We start from the raw sequence: 18023 nt of genomic DNA on the forward strand, positions 1-18023 counted from the left end.
GAATCTCAGTGGACCCTGGGACTGCTCTGACCAACAGAATCTGGCAAAAGGGGACCATGTCAGTTCTGAGTGGAGCTCTTAACTGGCCTGGAAACTTCCTCTTCCTGCCTTCTTGGAAGTCTCCTGCCATGTAAGAAGTGCCACTACCCTGAGATCCCCATGTCATGAGAAGTCTGGGCTATATTGAAGAGACCCCAGAGGATGAGACTCGATACGATGGCACAGAGAAGCCACAGAGTATTGAGACACCAAATACATGAGTAAAGAAACTAACCTGACAGTAAATCTTCCAGCCCCAACAGACCGAATGAAGCCATGTGGATTAGAGATGAATTGCCCAGGTGAATCCTTCCTGAATTCCCAATTCATGGAATTGTGAGTAAAAGAAAATGGTTGTTTTAGGTAACTAAGTTTTAAAGTAGTTTGTTAGGCAGCAATAGAAAGAGAAACTCAAGCACCGTGTTAGAAATTCAGCTAAATAAAATAGATTTGTTCCTTGCCTGAAGGGACTTAGAATCCAGTAAAGGAGACAAACAATGAATCAAGTGTGCAATGATAACGTGGTATCCACAAACAGAGGATGTCTACGTGTTATGGGAACACATATAATTGGCTCCTATCTCAATACTGGGACAGCAGAAAAAGATTCTATAGAGAGTATCTACCATTTCACCTTGGTTTTCAAAGATACATAAGTGTTCCAAAAAAGAGAGGGGTAATGGTGTTCCAGGAAAACAGGATGGCATGGGGGAAAGACCTTAAGGTGGATGACCACGTATTCATTCCAGGAACTGGAAGAATCGTAGAGTGAAAGCACCATGAGCAGAGAAGAGGTGAGTGGCAATGAATACGGATGGGAAGGCACGCAGGGGTCAGATCACAAAGGGCCTTGATTGCTACATTAAGGAATCTTGCCTTTATTCTAAGGGAAATGGGAAGCCATTGAGAGATTTTAAGCAATGGAGCGACTTGATCAGTGTTGCGTTTTAGGAAAATGCCTCTGCACAGGCTGCAGCAGAAAGATTAGATTGAAGAAGGGGCAAGGCTAAAGGCAACCAGACCACTTATGGACCATTACAGTAATACAGGCAAGAGAAAATGGCTGTCGGAAGTAGGAAAGTGCCTTTATGGCTGGAGATATGTGTATTGTTCTGAGTGATATTTAAGCAGCTGAAATCTACAGAAAAGAGTACTTGGATATAAGGGTCTGATGCTCAGAACGAAATCTGCAGAGAAATGGCTATCTATCTTTAATGAGTGCATCATTAGGGGCACGGCAGGATGATGAGAAACAGAAGCCATCTGCTGATGGGCCAGGCATCTGACTAGGTCAAGGGTTTGAGAACAGGCTTTGCTCAAAGACTTAACTAGAGATGAGAATTACAATATTGTATATAGTATCAAAAACGTAGACATAACGTAAATGTCCAACATTAAGGAATTGTTCAAGTAAATCAAGTATACTTTTGTTTAACATGAATATCTAAATAAAAAGTTACTGACATGGAAAAATACACCATTCAGTGAAAAAAGCAATTATCACATATCGCATATCACAAATTCAAAGCAATGTGAGTATATGCAGAGATGAAAGACTGAAAAGACCTTCACTGAGATCTTAACAATGACTCTCTGATTACACAGATCATTCGTACTTTTGTATTTTCATTTTATCTGTATTTTCAAATATTTCTACCGTAAACATGTACAATATACCTTCATCATAAAAGAGCAATAATAGTATTTTATTGTTGTTGTTGTTTAATGGACTTCATTTACTTATTAGAGGCCAGTGTTATTTCCAGCAACAATCCTGGAACTAAAATTCTTAATACCTTCACAGACAGAAAATCATCATTTCAAAAGGGCTGTATATAATTGAACAGGATTTTAAGTTCAGGTAACCAAAGCATTTGAGTTCATTTTGAGTTCATATGAGTATTCATTCCCCTAAGACAGCAAGGGTGTTTTAATTCTGTGGTATCCAATTCCTTTCATCAAATACTTACAGAGGTTAGCTTTGTGCCACCTCAATGACATGAGTAAGATGTGAGCTCTGCCCTCAAAGGGCTTTTGCTTTAAAGAGGGAAACAGACATACCAAGAGCAAACACTAATGCAACATGAAAACTGATTAGCAGGGTAGCAGAGCTGTGAACAGACTGTTGTGAAGAGAAAAGAAAAGAATTGGTTGAATTTTGTCAGGTAATCAAATGAAAGTTCCACAGATGGGTTGCATTTTATCAGGGCCTGGAAGGATGAGACACGCCTGCCCCTGCAATCAAAGAAACAGCACGTGCTAACACACGGGTGCCCAGTGAGGACACTAAAAATGTGGGGGATGGCCGCGAGACACAAGAGTGGCCTGCCCTTCCTGCCAGCTCCAGAGAAGTCCTCTCTGGGCCAGGAAGTGGCAGTGCTGACCAGATATTGGTGAATTTAAGGCAAAGTCAGGGAATTTCAAACCAAGTAGCTAGAGAAGAAGGTGTATGGAGAGACTGGGAAGGAAGCGGTTCGTAAAGGGGGGAGGACTGTGAAAGGCTTCGACCACTGAGCTGAAGAGCAGGACCTGACTCTGCGTGAGGGGGAACATTCCCAGGCTTGTTGTGTGTCAAGAAAGGTAATGCAGAGGCTGGACAGGAAAGGGGAAACAAGAAAAGTGGAGATCAGATCAAGGATATGGCAGAATTTCAAGAGCTAGGGATGGAGGGCCTGCCTTAGCAGCTATAGGAATGGAAACAAAGGAACAAAAACCAAAGATATTTTGAAGTCAGAAATGAAGGGACTGTGAATAATTTAATTTGGGGAATGGTAGGAAGACAGCAGAAGAAATTAAGCAACAGGATAATTAAGCTGATGGCAAAATGACAAAGAGTTTTTTATAATTTTTGGCTATTTTATTTTACTATATATATTAAGATTTAATTTATTCATTTAGAGAGAGAGAGGGGGAGAGAGAAAGAGAGAGAGAGAGAGACCACAAGCATAGAGAGAAGCAGAGGGAGAGGGAGAAGCAGGTTCCCCGCTGAGTGGGGATCCTGACTAGGGACTTGATCCCAGGACCATGAGATCATGCTCTGAGCTGAAGTCAGATGCTTAACCAACAGGGTCACACAGGTGCCCTGGTTATTTTCTATTTAATATGTTATTCAAATAAATAAGGATTAATGATTCTAAACATGATAGCCAACAAAGAAGGGAATGAAACAAGTTTGAAAGGTCAAGTGCAAAGACAAAGAATTTGGTTTTGGACAAGTAGAGTGTGAGATGGCCAAGTGCAAATATCATGGTGGTGCTCAGGAAGAAGGGTGGGCAGGCTAAGTAAATTTGAAAGCCATCAGAATGTAAGTAATTGTCAAACCAAGCAATGGGGTGATGGCATAAGGGTGAGGACAATAGGCAACTCATATTTTTTGAATATTTACCCTACTTCAGATACTTTACACACATTATCTCATTTGATTCCCACAATAAGTTATAAAATTGCCAACACTGCAGAAAGCTTACATATGATAAAGACGGACACGTCTTTACATCGACCATTAGGAGGTTACCTTCAGTAGACTAATGCAAGCAAAATGGTCGGAGTCAGAATGCAGTGGGCTGAGGTGTGATTGGGAATTAGTAAGACAGAGTTGATTAAACAGCCCCAAGGAGTAGGAGAGAAGGAGAGCATGGTAACTAGAATGAAAGGCTAAGAAAGGAGAACATTTAACAGCAGTAGTATTAACGGTGAAGAAAAAGAACCACGAAGGAAGAGGAAGAGGCTGGAAAGTCAGGATAGATAAAGGTGAACTGATCTGGATTGATCTGAAGGAGGTGGAAAGGATGACACGAGGAACACAGTAGGGGTTTCCCAGGAAGAAAATACTGTGTGCCACTTACAACACAGAGGGGAATGGTGGGAAAATAGGTAATGTGAGAGAGTGAAAGGAGAATGCTGACACATTTCAGAGGTAAGAGCCTCTATTAGTCCCTCATTTGCTTCAAATAAGAGCAACGGAGATGGTCTGTGAACCTTAACAGGGAAAAAACATAGATGTCTTATTTGTTCTCAATCTCCGTGAAGTTTCATGGGTCAACGCTATTAAAGATAAATGTATGGAATCCAAATTGCCCCTTGTCCCACAGAGGAAGGTTTAACTACCTCCTTCATTTTAGAGAGTACATAATTTGGATTTGGTAAGAACCTCTTACTGATAGAATAATTAATAAACATTGCAAGTTCTATTTTAATCGACAGAATTCAAGCAGTATAAATGAGAATATGTTATTCATTCAAGAAAATTGAAGGACGATCTTCCGATGCAAATAACATACTCAGTTTCAAATGATATTACGAACATAGAAAGTTTTGTATATGTGTAAATTTATATGGTGAAATATAATATGTCAAGGGTAATGAAATAGTGCAAACAAAATCATCAAAAAAGAGAGAGGAGCTAACTTGATGCAATAATAGCTTTTACGTGGTAGAAATGACAAGTGAAGTACTTATTTGTGTCTAACAGAAACGTATTGGTTGGCAATGCTGAATTTTTGGTTACACACACATTATTTAGTAAATTGGACAAAAGGACTCCGATCTAATATCTCAACCAAAATAAAGGTAGCTGAGGTCAAAGCAAAATAAATATGCCAAGCTCATTCTTTTGCAACACTGCAGCTACAAGGCGAGAAATCATTCTGCACACTTCATTTCAAAAGACAGGAGAAAATCTACTTTCCACAGACCAAAACAGTGACTTACCCACACATAAGGAAAACTAAGATGCAAAAACAGGCATCATCAATAAACTGCTACAAGAGTAGCAACCCATATATTTACTACATGATCTCCATGTGTTTATGAATGCAATTATCATAAGTGGGTGAGTATTAATGCAGATTATTTTATGGTTGCAAGTTCACTGGGATCAATTAATCTCATGTTCTGGTCAACAATATTACTTGATATGTTAATTACTGAGGCTTACTGCATGATGATCCCGGAAAAAAGGCAATGTGACATGAAAATTAGCTCATATACTAGCATTCTACAAATGCCACTTAAGAGTGGAGATTATCTGATTTGTCAGCAAAAGGCTACGGACAGTGTACCTCCGATCGGGTTGGTGCTGCATGTGGCCAATCTCCTCCGGGCCGTCCTGTAACATGGGCTGGAGTTCTTCTTGTGGGGAAGGGGTCAGAGTGGCAGTGGACTGATGGCTGTAAGACACAGCAGCTGGAGAAGAAGCGGCTCCCCGCACAGGGGGAGTGGGGCCTCGTTCATCTTCCTCCTCTTCTAGTTCATCCTGTTGCAAATACATTCTTGCTGGTGGCACGGGACATGGCATTTCTTGGTCATAGCTGAAACAAATGATAAGCACACTTAGATTTGCTACAGGTTATGCAAAGAAACTATTCGTATAGTTAGCGGAATATCAGCTTTGAGCTGCTTTTTTAACCTGAATGTTCTGAGACACGTTTAGGGAGTACTGTTAAAAAAAAACAAAAAACAAAAAACAAAAAAACATTCACCGGGTGCCTGGGTGGCTCATTCGGTTAAGGCTGACTTTAGCTCAGGTCATGATCTCTGGTCCTGGGATAGAGCCCCGCCTTGGGCTCCCTGCTCAGCAGGGAGTCTGCTTCTCCCTCTCCCTCTCCCTCTAACCCTCCCTGCTGCTTGTACTCTCTCTCTCTCTCAAATAAATAATCTTTAGGAAAAATAGTTCACTATCCCCAAGGTTGTTGAGTGCTATGTATAATATTTTTTCTCTGAGTGATTACAGTTTACATTAGTATATTGTTGGCTCTGAGAAGTCATTCAATAAAGACATCTATTTAATGGGGTTTATTTATTTATTTATTTATTTTTTAAGATTTTATTTATTTATTTATTTGACAGAGATAGAGACAGCCAGCGAAAGAGGGAACACAAGCAGGGGGAGTGGGAGAGGAAGAAGCAGGCTCATAGCAGAGGAGCCTGATGTGGGGCTCGATCCCACAACGCCGGGATCACGCCCTGAGCCGAAGGCAGACGCTTAACCGCTGTGCCACCCAGGCGCCCCTATTTAATGGGGTTTAAATTACTACTTCCTAAATGTGTTGCATAGTGTGTAACCTTCCTCTTCAACATGATGTCTAAAAGATGACTCAGGGGTGGTCCTACAGATGACTCAGAGATGATATGCTAACCTCTGAGAAAAATTACTCTTGAAAATCCTTTCTTAAAAATCCACCTTTTCTCTGAAATTATAATAGATCACTATTTCTTCGATTGAGCACAAAATGAAGTCGTTGGCTTGCGTTTGGAATGTTGAATAAAACACACAGTAAATAAAACAGTCAATAAGCAATAAAATGCCCCACTACTCCTCTGCTAGAGCTGTGTGGAAACTCTAGATGGATCTGGGAAACACTCATGCCTTTCTCTTTTCTCCCACCCCAGGGCAGATGGTTATTGATTCGAATGGCAGTAATTTACTGCATTATATAAACTGTGTTCATGTTACCCCTCTCTCTCATTCATTCTTCACCCCCTGCCTTGTTCACCTGAACTCGGGAAACGTGATGCTCATATAACGTGATTTCTTTGTGTCTCCCTTTACTTTACCAATCCCACTACCTCCCTTTGACACTTTTTCTGTCTCCTGTCTCAACAAAATAACAGCAATTTGTGCACTCCTCTAAACTAGAAATCTTGAGTCATCTTGACTTACTCCTCTCTCTTCTACCCTGAACTGTTCTCTGGCTGATCTCTGTTTCCTCTCTAAAAAATCTCCAAAATCTATTACCTTTCTAAAATGTGTGGTGCGTGCTACTGCAATAACCTTTTAATTGAGCTCTTTGCCCCCAGTCACTCTACCCTTCTGAATCCTCACATTGCTTCCAAAATCACTTTATTATAAAACGCATTGCTCTCCGATCATTCATTCACTGCAAAGTAATACATGGCTCTCTAATTGACTAGAGGGAAATATACAAATACCTAAATAAGACCTTCAAGGACATAACCTGGCTTACACCTGCCTTCCCAGCTTCCTCTCCCTCCCTCCCATTGATCCCTTTTAGTCCTCCAGGAGGTCACATCTCTGCGTGGTCACGATGTCCATAAAAGCCCTCTTCCTCTTGATGGTGAACTGTATCATTTGTCAAAGTTAAGAACAAAAGCCAATGGATCAGGAAACCTTCCTTCTCCCCACTTAGAATCCGTCTCTCCCTTCGGGGCACAGTTGCATCTCCTATAGGCTTTTAAAAAACAATATCCACTTATTTCATTTTAGTCCCTTTTCTGGCAGACTAAAATAGCAATAAATGTTAATAGTGCCTAGAAAATGAATTTTTAAAAAATACAGTCAATCCTCAATTTGTGCGGATTCTCTCCCTACAAATTCACCCACTTGCTAACATTTATTTGTAACCCAAGGTTAATACTCACGGTAAAGAATTTGAGTCACTCCCCCTTCTTGTGTCAGCTTTCATACGGTCAACAAGTGTCCTTTTCTAAGCCTACATAGTGCCACATTGTTCTCAATTGTTTTCTTTCTATTGATAATTTCCCTGTTTAAAGTAGCCCCCTGAGGATAGAGCTTTCGTGCAATCTAGTGTTTCCACGTGCAAAAAGGCTAGGATGTGCCGTAACACAGAAAATACGTACCTTAGATAAGCTTTGCTCAGGAATGACCTACGGCACTACTGGCTGTAAACGTAAATGAATCAACAATGCATATTGCATAAGGTGTCTTTAAACAAAAACACACATAGAACAAGATTATGCATGGATCAGATAACAAAAATGTGTGACCAGAGACTTGCAGGAACCTACCCCTGTGTTTCCCCTGGGAGTAACGGCTCAGTATTCCCTAATTAAATGACTGGAAGAACAAAGGTAGAGAGCTTTGTTTCCTGCCATACTTGGATCTGTAAAACTATTTTTTGTGTGTGGAGAATGAAAGAACATTGTCTTTATTTTTACAATAGTCACTAAAAAGACCGTGTTTTCAGGTAGATTTTATGTATTTTTTGTTAATTCTCTATAGCAAATGAGTTCGCCTCCATTGATCATACCAGTGAAACATCTGTTTCGCTTTGTTGGTTCAGTTCTATAGAATCTGGGGTGAGAGCGAAACACATTAACTTTCTTATTGCTGTCCTATGGTATGATTATTTACACTATTTTAATCCTTGTGAGAGACAATTCAGGGAGTTTAAAGTCCCACAGTTTTCAGCATAATGTGATAATATCTAAGAACAAACAAAAGTTTTCAGGATACCCTAGCTGTGGTATAAATTCACACATTTACTTTATGGAAATTCAAGAATATAAAATAGAAATTCTGATTTGAAAATCATAAATCATATATATGTATGATTATATATATCATGATACATCTATGATCTTGTATATATTTTTATATATGGTTATATATGTAAATTACATGTATAGAACATAAAAAGTTATGTAAATTGTGTGTGTATATTCGGATTCATAATTCTTCACTCCAAAAGAAGCTTCCAAGGCACAAATTCCTTTTTTGGGGGCAACACTGAGGATGTTTTTCAAGTCTTTCTGACATAGCAATACTTTTTTTTTTCAGAGACAAATGTTTGTGGACCTTAGGAATGTCTCCCCTTGGTGATCTAGTTTAGTAATTGCTTCATGTGGGTTTAAGGCATAATACTATTCCACTTACATCAGTTCATTCTTCTTACCTTTCATCTACAGAAATACTGTACTCTTCACTATTGCTGTGAGGAGGAGGGTGTGCCGGGGGAGGAGGAAGCAGGTCTGCCCAGTTCATGCCACCCTGTTTTGGTACTTTGGGTGTCCGTGCCCCTTTCTTGTGCCCTTGGCTCCCTTAAAAAGAAATAAAATCCAAGTCTTTTATTTCTGGCCTTCAAGGTTTTTCTATTATCCACAGGTGAATTATTTCCTTTAAATATAATCGTATAATTCATATATGCAGAAGCAGATAAATACGCTTTTCTTCATTAATCTTAACAGAACTTTGTACAATAGAAGATGCAACGTATTGCCAAGTTTAACTGCAAAATAAATAGCGAAAACGCAATTAAACCGCAAATGAATTTTACAAGTCATATCATTAATAGTGATCCTTTTACAGCAATTAATTGCATTATGGATTATCACCTAAAACAAATGAGCTGTAGACATATTTTCTGAAGTGCCTTTCTATTATTTAATTGCTGGAACCTAAAATACAATATGATACAGATACGATCTATTAGAGTTCCACTGTTGCATTAAATCACCGAATATACATAATTTGTACTTGTCCATTGAAATGTTTTAGGCACAATGAAATTACTAGTTTTCGTCAGAAAGGCAGGTGCAGATGAAAATTATTGCTGGAAGAACTAATATAACTAACAAAAAAAGAAGCAGAGAAATGATTTTTAAAAAGGGATAGAAGTGTTTTTATCCCCAGTTTCTACAAAATTATGGCTTATAGTAAAATGATGTTGCTTGAGCATTTTTAGTAGTTTGAAATAGCCCAATTATTCAAGCGCCCCAGTGTTCTGATTTTAGATTTGGAATATTCTTTAAATGCAGGTAACTGCACATTTTAGAGTATTCATTTTAAAATAATTTGGGGTCAAAAGATATTTGGGGATAAAATCATCTTTATTTTCTTCCTCCAATATGATACATTTCAGATTCTTATGGAAATTATAGGCGATGAGCCTATAATTGTTTTTCTCATATGATCCCCTAAAAGCAGTGAATTTTCTTGGTCTTTTCATTTTTAACCTCTCTGAAACAGCTCCAAGTTACATGGTGCATGAAACAGGTTTTGGTATATTCAATGACCCTTATTTATTTTTTTTTTTAGTTGCTTGGGAATTTTTGGCCCAGTCACAGTGTTTGTTAAGCCAGACGTTCTTGAACTAGTATGTCACTGCACCAAGTATGGGCCAAAGGCATGGCTGTTAGTAATAAATTATGATTTTCAGGCCTCTACCTGTATGTCTGCATTCTCTCTTCCTTCACTCAGTTGTCCGGTATGGAAAGCCTAGGCAAGAGTCACGGACTTGACCATACCCAGCGCCTTCCTCTTGACCTCTTGGCATGCATCTACCCTAACTCCATCTGTCCTAAGAGGCCTATCATTATAAATCTCTCTTACACATCACTTGCTTGCTTCATTCGTTCCCCTAATTACCACCAGACTATACATTTGTCTTTTTACCAAATCTTCACAGACTACCAAACAATAAATAGCAGCAGAACACCAAGATCTAGGTCTCTAAGTTGAGGAATGGAGAAAGTCAATTCAAAATTAACAACACAGAATCATTTTCCTCACGAAGACACGATTTTTCTAAGTGCTTAAGAATACAAAGAGGAAATGGCATGGGATATCAAATACTAAAATATTTTCCGCGGTTTTCCCAGGAGTAGATCCTTTAAAAAATTCCTGTTAACTCAGAATTTCCTTACTTCAAACCAAAGTCCTTAGTAAGATTTTAGTTGTTTAAAAAAAAAAAAAATCAACATACAGTAGAATAAGAGATCTAAAAGGCAAAGAGGTATTTTTAAGCTCCTTTAATTCCGATAAGAATAGTTTTAATCAGTGACCAAATGTAGGCTTAAAAATGCCAAATCAGCAGCCTTCGTCAAGGGGAGATGATAAAATGCAAATGCCATCTTCATTACAGAAAAGGGGTAGAGACCCTGGCTAAACGCACCTAGCAGCACCTTCAAACCAGCTATTGAGATGTGATATTTCTACCCTCTCCTGGAGAAACATACTAGAGGCAAGATCAATTGGTTCTGTTCTCCATCGTGGTGTGACTCGCCACATGTTAGTTCCAATAATGAACTGCCTTTAATTAGAAAAACAGGACTTAAGTACCAGCAAAGTCCCATCTGCAGCTCCTATCAGGAAAACAGGTGGCAAACAGCTGCGACAGCATGAAGGGAAGAGGCCTCACTGTGGCTTCGAAGGCTCTTACAAACCCAATTTGGGAGGTTGCTTTCTGAGGTTTTAGGGCAAGAACTGAGGGAGAGTAGAAAGCTTATCAATGGAGGCAGGTTCCTATTGTCTCTAGATCTCATGTTATCATCTCCTAGGCCTGTGGTTCTGCTCAAGAGTACTCAGATTTTATGTGCTTTATAGCCTGTTTCAAATGGTAACAAATTTAGCAGATTAAGTATATGCCCAACATTTTTAGTTTTATTTTGGTCAAGGGCAAAAAAGAAGTTTCAACTGCCTTTAAAGTCTAGTCCATGCTTCTGGCTTTATAAAAGCTCATTAACAAGGAGGAGAATAAGATCTTTAATCTTTGTTACTAAGTAGAACAGAAAATGGTTTAGTGAGTGGACTGTCTCTCAAATTGCAGAGAGAAGACCCATGTCTAGAAAAATTCAAATTATATCAAATGCGTAGATATGCTGTATGTGTATCTCAGTTCATTAGCATTCAATCTGTAATTGTGGACTATACCGTCTTTTTAAAGGAGAGATTGACTTTCTCTTTGGTTCCCCATACTTACCAGATGTACTACTGCCCCGGTCCGAACTGTTGTAGGATCCTCCTGTGTTCTGGTCGTATGATTGGTTGTATGGGATAGTTGGAGGAACTGTGTCATTTGCTCGATAATCTAGACATTTCAGATGGAAAAAAAACCAAACTTTTATTTTCTCCTCGATGCCTTAATCATTTACCAGCAATCAGGCTTTTAATTTACCGTGTTGATCACTTGCTAAGACGTACGGAAGTGTAAAGGAGGAAAAGTCAAGAAAAGATAGGCACGTCTCCTTTAAGATTTATAAAATACAAATTCTTTGCATCATCTCCTTTATATGATCAGACTAAGCATTGATATGTACAAATCATATGAGGGACTATTTCTTCTCTTTAAATATTTATAAATCAGCTAAGACAGAAATCGGAATTGCTTGAATTCTTAACTTGAAAAATGTAACAGCAAAATAATTTTAACCATAAGAAATCAGGAAAATATGTCTGCAAATCATTTTAAGAAATTAAAATAAAAAGCCCTGAAACTTGTCAACAAGATGATCTCTAACAAAAACATATCCATGATAAGAAAACAAAGGCTCTCAATCTGCCATGGAAATGCTGCTGCTTACTTATTAAGCAAAGGTAAAAATCCAAATGAAAAACTTGCCCCTGGAATGTACTGGGTAATAATCCATCAGTTTAGTTGCATTCCAGGCCTTTCTTACAGCTGACATACTGACTCTGTTACAAGCAATATAAACAATAAATAAGAGCTCTGAAATATTTCTTAGAGGCCTGTCAGAGGTTTCCAAAGTCTGCACTAAAGCCATACATACTGAAGAGGAAAGATGTAACAGCAGTTGGAATTCCCACTGCAAACTACAGGGCTGCAGAAACTGTCCTCTCTTCATCATGGTCAGCCTCTGTCATGAGCTTGCGCAAGAGTCTTAACAAACATTGACTGAACTGGGTTTTATGCCAATCAAGGGTTTTCTCAAACTTCGAAAAAAGCTGGATGACTGTATTGTTAAATTAACATATGTCACACTAACTTAATCAAATGGGATGTTTGTCATCTCCAACTGTAATACATTTTATTTTTGAAGAAAATGGTCACAACTCAAGCCTAAAGAAAATAATCTAGGTCTCTAATTATCTACGATAAGATGTGCCATTTATCTGGACACTTGTGCCAAATTGCCCTGATCTATTCATATTAGAGGATGCTTTTCTTTTTTTTATCTCCATAGGTGCAACTTTGCAAATCATGTTAGTAAAGCAGTAGCCTAAAGGACTACAAAGAAATCAAATACTTACCTTGTCCAACTCACACATATTATAATAGAGAAACATTCTCCTCAGGCTATAAAATACCATTCCACTGCTACCAGTTAACAATTTACTTGAGGTTCTATCCTGACAGATTTCAATGAAGTCAACCAAAAAAATTTAGGTTCTAAAATCATAACATTGCAGCAGTCTTAGGGACCACATGAGGTAGGAGAAATACAACAAATTGAACCACTTCTCCAGTTCAAGCTTAATTTAATTATTTTTCCTCAGTTTGATACAAAAATGCCATTCGTTTATATGACCACGTCGAAGCAATTATCTTCCATTATCGAGTGGAAAGAATGGGATAGTCTATTTATTTAAAATGTGAGGTATTGTGACGGTGGTACATCTGCCTTATGAATAAAAGATTGCGCTAAGCAATCCCTCACCTACGATTAAATTTAAATTAATCTCAAAACCATTTGAAGATAGTTATATATTATTATAAAATCAATTTTCCGGGTTATTGTTGTGCTAATTAACTCCTTGACACTGGAAATTTCGAAAACAAAGACATAAGGAAACGTGAGTAACAAAAGAAAGATTTCATTTGCTCATCCCAGAGAAGTCTGAAGGGTTAAGGGTACCAAGACAGAAAAGACTGGGAATAAAGGCAAAGCTCTTCACCTTTGTTCAGTTTGTTTTGCTCCATGATGTTATACTGAATTGGGGCCACTTCCTGTTTCTGCTGTGCCGGCGGTTTCCAGTGCTTCTCGCTGGAGTCCCCACTGCCATTGTTCATGTTGTTGCTGAGGCTTGACTGGATGAGCTGGGTGGTGGCGTAAGGAGTGGGCTGCCCTGATGGATTGACAAAACGCCCGTCCTTCAGATTTGGGCTATGGAAGGTTTTCATCTCATTGATTTTGTTACTAAGGTCCACATCACCATAAACAGTTGACTCAGGGAGCATCAGATTTGTTTGTTTGTTATCCAGTTGGTTGTTATAATTGGCTATACAATCAGCTATGTGCAACGGAGAGGAAAAGGAAAAAGTCATTCTGCATGGTTATTCGTCTTAAATTTCTCTGTAAGTAGCTTCGTGAGTCACAATAAAAGGGTTATGTAAAGTAAAAATGGGCTTAAATGCGATCAATAAAAAGGGTTAGGTATTCATATGTACTTCCTGAAGAAGGTAATTTGAAATTGAGGAAATGAGAGAGGACATAGAGAAATTATATAGAGATGAATTTTGAATTTGAATTTAAGATGATTTTCCTTTAAGAACCCCATTAAAAGGAATTGCACTTAAATAATATACACACGAATATCTTTATGTGCCAAACTTATATTTTCTAGTCTGGAGTTACTGACCTCTCTGAAGCTACTAGTTAGTTGTTGAAGCAACGGAACAAAGCATGTATGTTGAGAATCCAAACCAAAGGAAAAGAAAAAAACCAAAACTCTGCCTACACATCAAAGAACTTGAGATTCTAATATTTTATAAAGTAACTCTATTCAAAAGATATGAGGAACAGAGGTAAAGGGATAGTAAATAGTGTTTAAGGTAATTTTATTGGTTCTTCCCTTGGTCATGTAGGATAATCATTATCAGGAAAGGATGCTATATAATCTTTTTTTCATGGTTTCATAAAGACACCCCAAGAAGTATAAAATGACAATAATGATGATAAAATGAATCATAAGTAGCCTGAGTAATTTAATCAAAGAAAGCCTGAAATAGTATCTAATTTGTCTACTATTTCAATTTCCCTCTAATTTGCTCCTCATTGAAGTATTAGGGAATGAAGTAACTGATAGAATATTTAAAATTAAATAAATAGAAATATTTAAAGCCTGCAGTTGAAAATATTAAAACAGCAGGAAGAGCTAAAATCATAATTTAAAATGAAAACATTTTTCAAATAAAATAATTTTCCAAGTTACAGTGGTTAAAAATACCATTATTTTATTCACGTAGTTCATAGTGACACTCACATTAACAGCTCACCTTGATGATTGGTTTTCAGCTGGGTATGTTGATGAAAAATTAACTGAAGATGTAAATGTGAATATAATCTTAAGAGAAATATGCAACTTCTCTGTAATACTGAACTCGACTACTCTGCATCTTAACACTAAGTGATCAGGGAACAGGAATATTTGACTCACCTGGCCTTTAGTAATTCTGATTTCTAATTTCTAGGTATCAAGTTTTGTTTAACAGTGGTGAAGAAATATTGTTGAAGGCCATATGGTTTTGCCAATTTCATTTTTCTTCACCGGTCTTTCTGAACGATTGTGATTCCATAGAATTTTCTGAGATGATGGACATGTTCTATTCTGTATTGTCCAATTTGGAAGCCACCAGACTATGTGGCTACACTTGAAATGCGGCTAGTGAAAATGAGGAGCTGAACTTTAAATTGTATTTTGTTTTGTTTAACCATAAATAGCCACCTGTAGCCAGAGGCTACCATATTGCACAACACAGCTCTACATATTAGTTTAAATGGGTATTGCCATCTTTTGTCTTCTGCAGGGCTCAACAGTCTTTTTTAGTTTTTTTTTTTTTTTGTAATCATGTGAGCACCTATCTGTACAACTAGAATATGGATCTCTGGAGAACAGGGATGTAGTCACATGGAGATGTCCTATCTATATCCATATCCAGTGGAGACCCTGGACTTGTTTTAAGGCTAGACATACAGACTGCTCTATGATTTGTTATGATGCATAACATCTTCACTTAAATGCTCTCTTCATTTCCCTGTTTCTTAGTTCCATGGATTATTTTACTTCTCTACTCATATCTTTTGATTCTTTTAATATTTCCCAATTGGGAATGTTGAAGGTTTTCATTTTGTTGTGCTTTTTGCAAGAAATCATGAATAATTTTGTTTATTCCTTTCAATATTTCATACTCTACATCCATTACTTTCATGTCATGCTTTAACACGAAATCTTAATGAAGTAATTCACTCACACATATTTCTGAACCAAAAAACACAATATAAAACAAATACATGTATACACACCTGCAAAAGATATATATGTCATGTCTTATTATCCTCGGGATTTACTTCTACACAATAAAAATCTGATTTGGAATTTCAGTTAATTTTCTTTACAATTTTTTATTACTGTTGTACAGTTGCTATTATTTTTGCTACTGCTATTAAAGAATTTGGTTCACTCCAACTAGAGATTTAAAAACTTTTTGATCTGTTCTATTCCCCAAATCCTGAAAATAATTAATTACAAACATAAATTATAAATACATACATCCTCATAAAGAGGAATGCTTTTTTTTGCAATTTCATTTTTCCTTGTTTGCTATCTATTCTAGAGTTCATACTCTCCCTTCTCCCATTGCATTCTGGGAAACTCTGGTGGAAGGCCAAGTGTGGAGGTAGACGGATAAAAAAAATACAGAATCAGGGTAATCTGCCAGGCAATAGTCAACATTTTATGAGAACGTTGACCACATTTTCCTTTCCAAGGTTGGGAGACTAGAAGAAATGTATCCTCCTGTGGCCACTCCTGGTGCTTAGACTTAGGGAGCTGTCTCAGCATCTCTAACCTGGGCGACTGTAGGTGGTCAGGTTGCTATCACTGTTACCATTGCCTGCCGTGCAGCAATTGATGGAGCAGTCATTGTGGTTGTTGCCAGTATTGGGCCACGTGTCTGCCAGCCACGGCTGTGTGGCAGGTTCGCTGATGTTCAGAAGGCCTGGCCTAAAGAAAAAAAAAAAAAAAGAAAAAAATATATATATATAAGCACATGTTTTATAAGTAGCAAATATTTCCCATTCAGACTTCCAACAAATTCTTCATCTCATTGTTCTCACAAACGACTTGGTCAGCTATGCTGAATGATATTATTATTCCTGTTATTTTACAATAACTTTTTGGCAAGATAACTGTAATGCAGCATAATGTCTTGGGGACGTCCCTCCATGCATAGGGCCATAACTTTGTAAACGGGCACAGTCGAGCTTCAGACTTAAAACGCTGTACTGTTTGCAATGCTTTACTTTAGTCCCAGTGACTAAAACTCAAACATGGAATCTAAACATATGGATACCTATATTTTGTAGTATTTTAGTTGTTGAAAATATACCACAGTGGAGACAGTTGGCATTCCTTCATTTTTGACCCATTTAAAAAAAAAAATGTCTTCTTCTTACAACTTCATTAAAAAAAAAGGGAACTCGCTCCTCTACTCAGACAACAGACCCTTCACAGTAAGCATATTTGCGCCATTTTCTTCAAAGCCATGTTTCAGAAACTGTGAGTTGGGGGCTCTGAGCCGCATCAATGTTTCTGTGCACAGCTCTGCAAGCTTGTCAGGACTTTCTGACGGTGACAATGTAAACGCCATAAATCCCGACATAAACAAAGGAAAGCTACTGAATTAAATCTGGTAGAACAAAACATGTCCACTATAAGAAATACGAGTGTTCCTGTCTTTTCTGGCACAGCACGTGCTCGTGCCCTTTCACTGGGTGTTGGGAACGCACAGCGCCTCGTGGCTCTTAGCGGGAACCCTGAACCTCTAGCACCAGAGACGCAGACTAGAGTCCAAGCACGGCGCTCCTCGTGTCCTTCTCCAACAGGGGCTCCATTTGATAATTTAGCAAAAGAGCTGATGATGCATGGTGTGCTGTCAGATTCACAGCAAACAGACGGGGGCGGCAGATTCGGCAAAGATTTTCTTCACAGTGTCATTTTCTTTGTTGAAGTGCGATAACCATTCTCCTTTCCCCGGGAAGCAAGAACCTGACACTTCACCTCCAGGGTTCCGCGACGCCCACAGGAAACCCACTCATGCAAATGATGGTTATTCGAAGAATCGTGCACTCTTCAAAGGAAGAATATGGATTTATAATTTTTATGTCTGTACATAGGTAGATGTACATATGTGTATATGTATCTGTAATAAAAATGAATATTTACTTTTACTTACAACATGTGAGGCATTGTTCTGAGTTCTTTATATGTATCAACTCATTTAATTCTTAGAACAATTCCACCAAGTAGTTACTACTATTATCCAGACTTCACAGATAAGGAAACGGACTCCTCAGACAGAAGGTTAAGAAACGTGTGCATGGTTATGCAAAGCCAGTGAGAGGCAGAGGGTGGGATTCAAGACCACGTTCTCTAGCTCTGGAATCCACACTCGAATCCAGGGTGTTATAAACGTACATATTGGGGAGTGCTGACATTTCCTAAAGTCATTCAACATTTGTATAAAAGAAAGAGTGGCGGGGGGGGG

At 38.2% G+C, this 18023-nt stretch overlaps 1 protein-coding gene across 1 annotated transcript in view; it reads right to left on the minus strand.

Annotated features, from left to right (window-relative positions):
* The window catches only part of ROBO1 (roundabout guidance receptor 1), a 391889-nt gene that overhangs the window by 23819 nt on the left and 350047 nt on the right, over positions 1-18023 (minus strand). Inside the window, exons 20-24 of the mRNA XM_008701732.2 lie at positions 16326-16480; positions 13433-13768; positions 11499-11606; positions 8694-8838; positions 5100-5348 (exon numbers count right to left, since the gene is read on the minus strand). Of these exons, the coding sequence (XP_008699954.2) occupies positions 5100-5348; positions 8694-8838; positions 11499-11606; positions 13433-13768; positions 16326-16480 (993 nt within the window). The remainder of the gene's footprint in view (positions 1-5099; positions 5349-8693; positions 8839-11498; positions 11607-13432; positions 13769-16325; positions 16481-18023) is intronic.

Source organism: Ursus maritimus, unplaced genomic scaffold, assembly GCF_017311325.1.
Source record: "Ursus maritimus isolate PB19 unplaced genomic scaffold, ASM1731132v1 scaffold_4, whole genome shotgun sequence".
Lineage (NCBI taxonomy): Eukaryota > Metazoa > Chordata > Mammalia > Carnivora > Ursidae > Ursus > Ursus maritimus.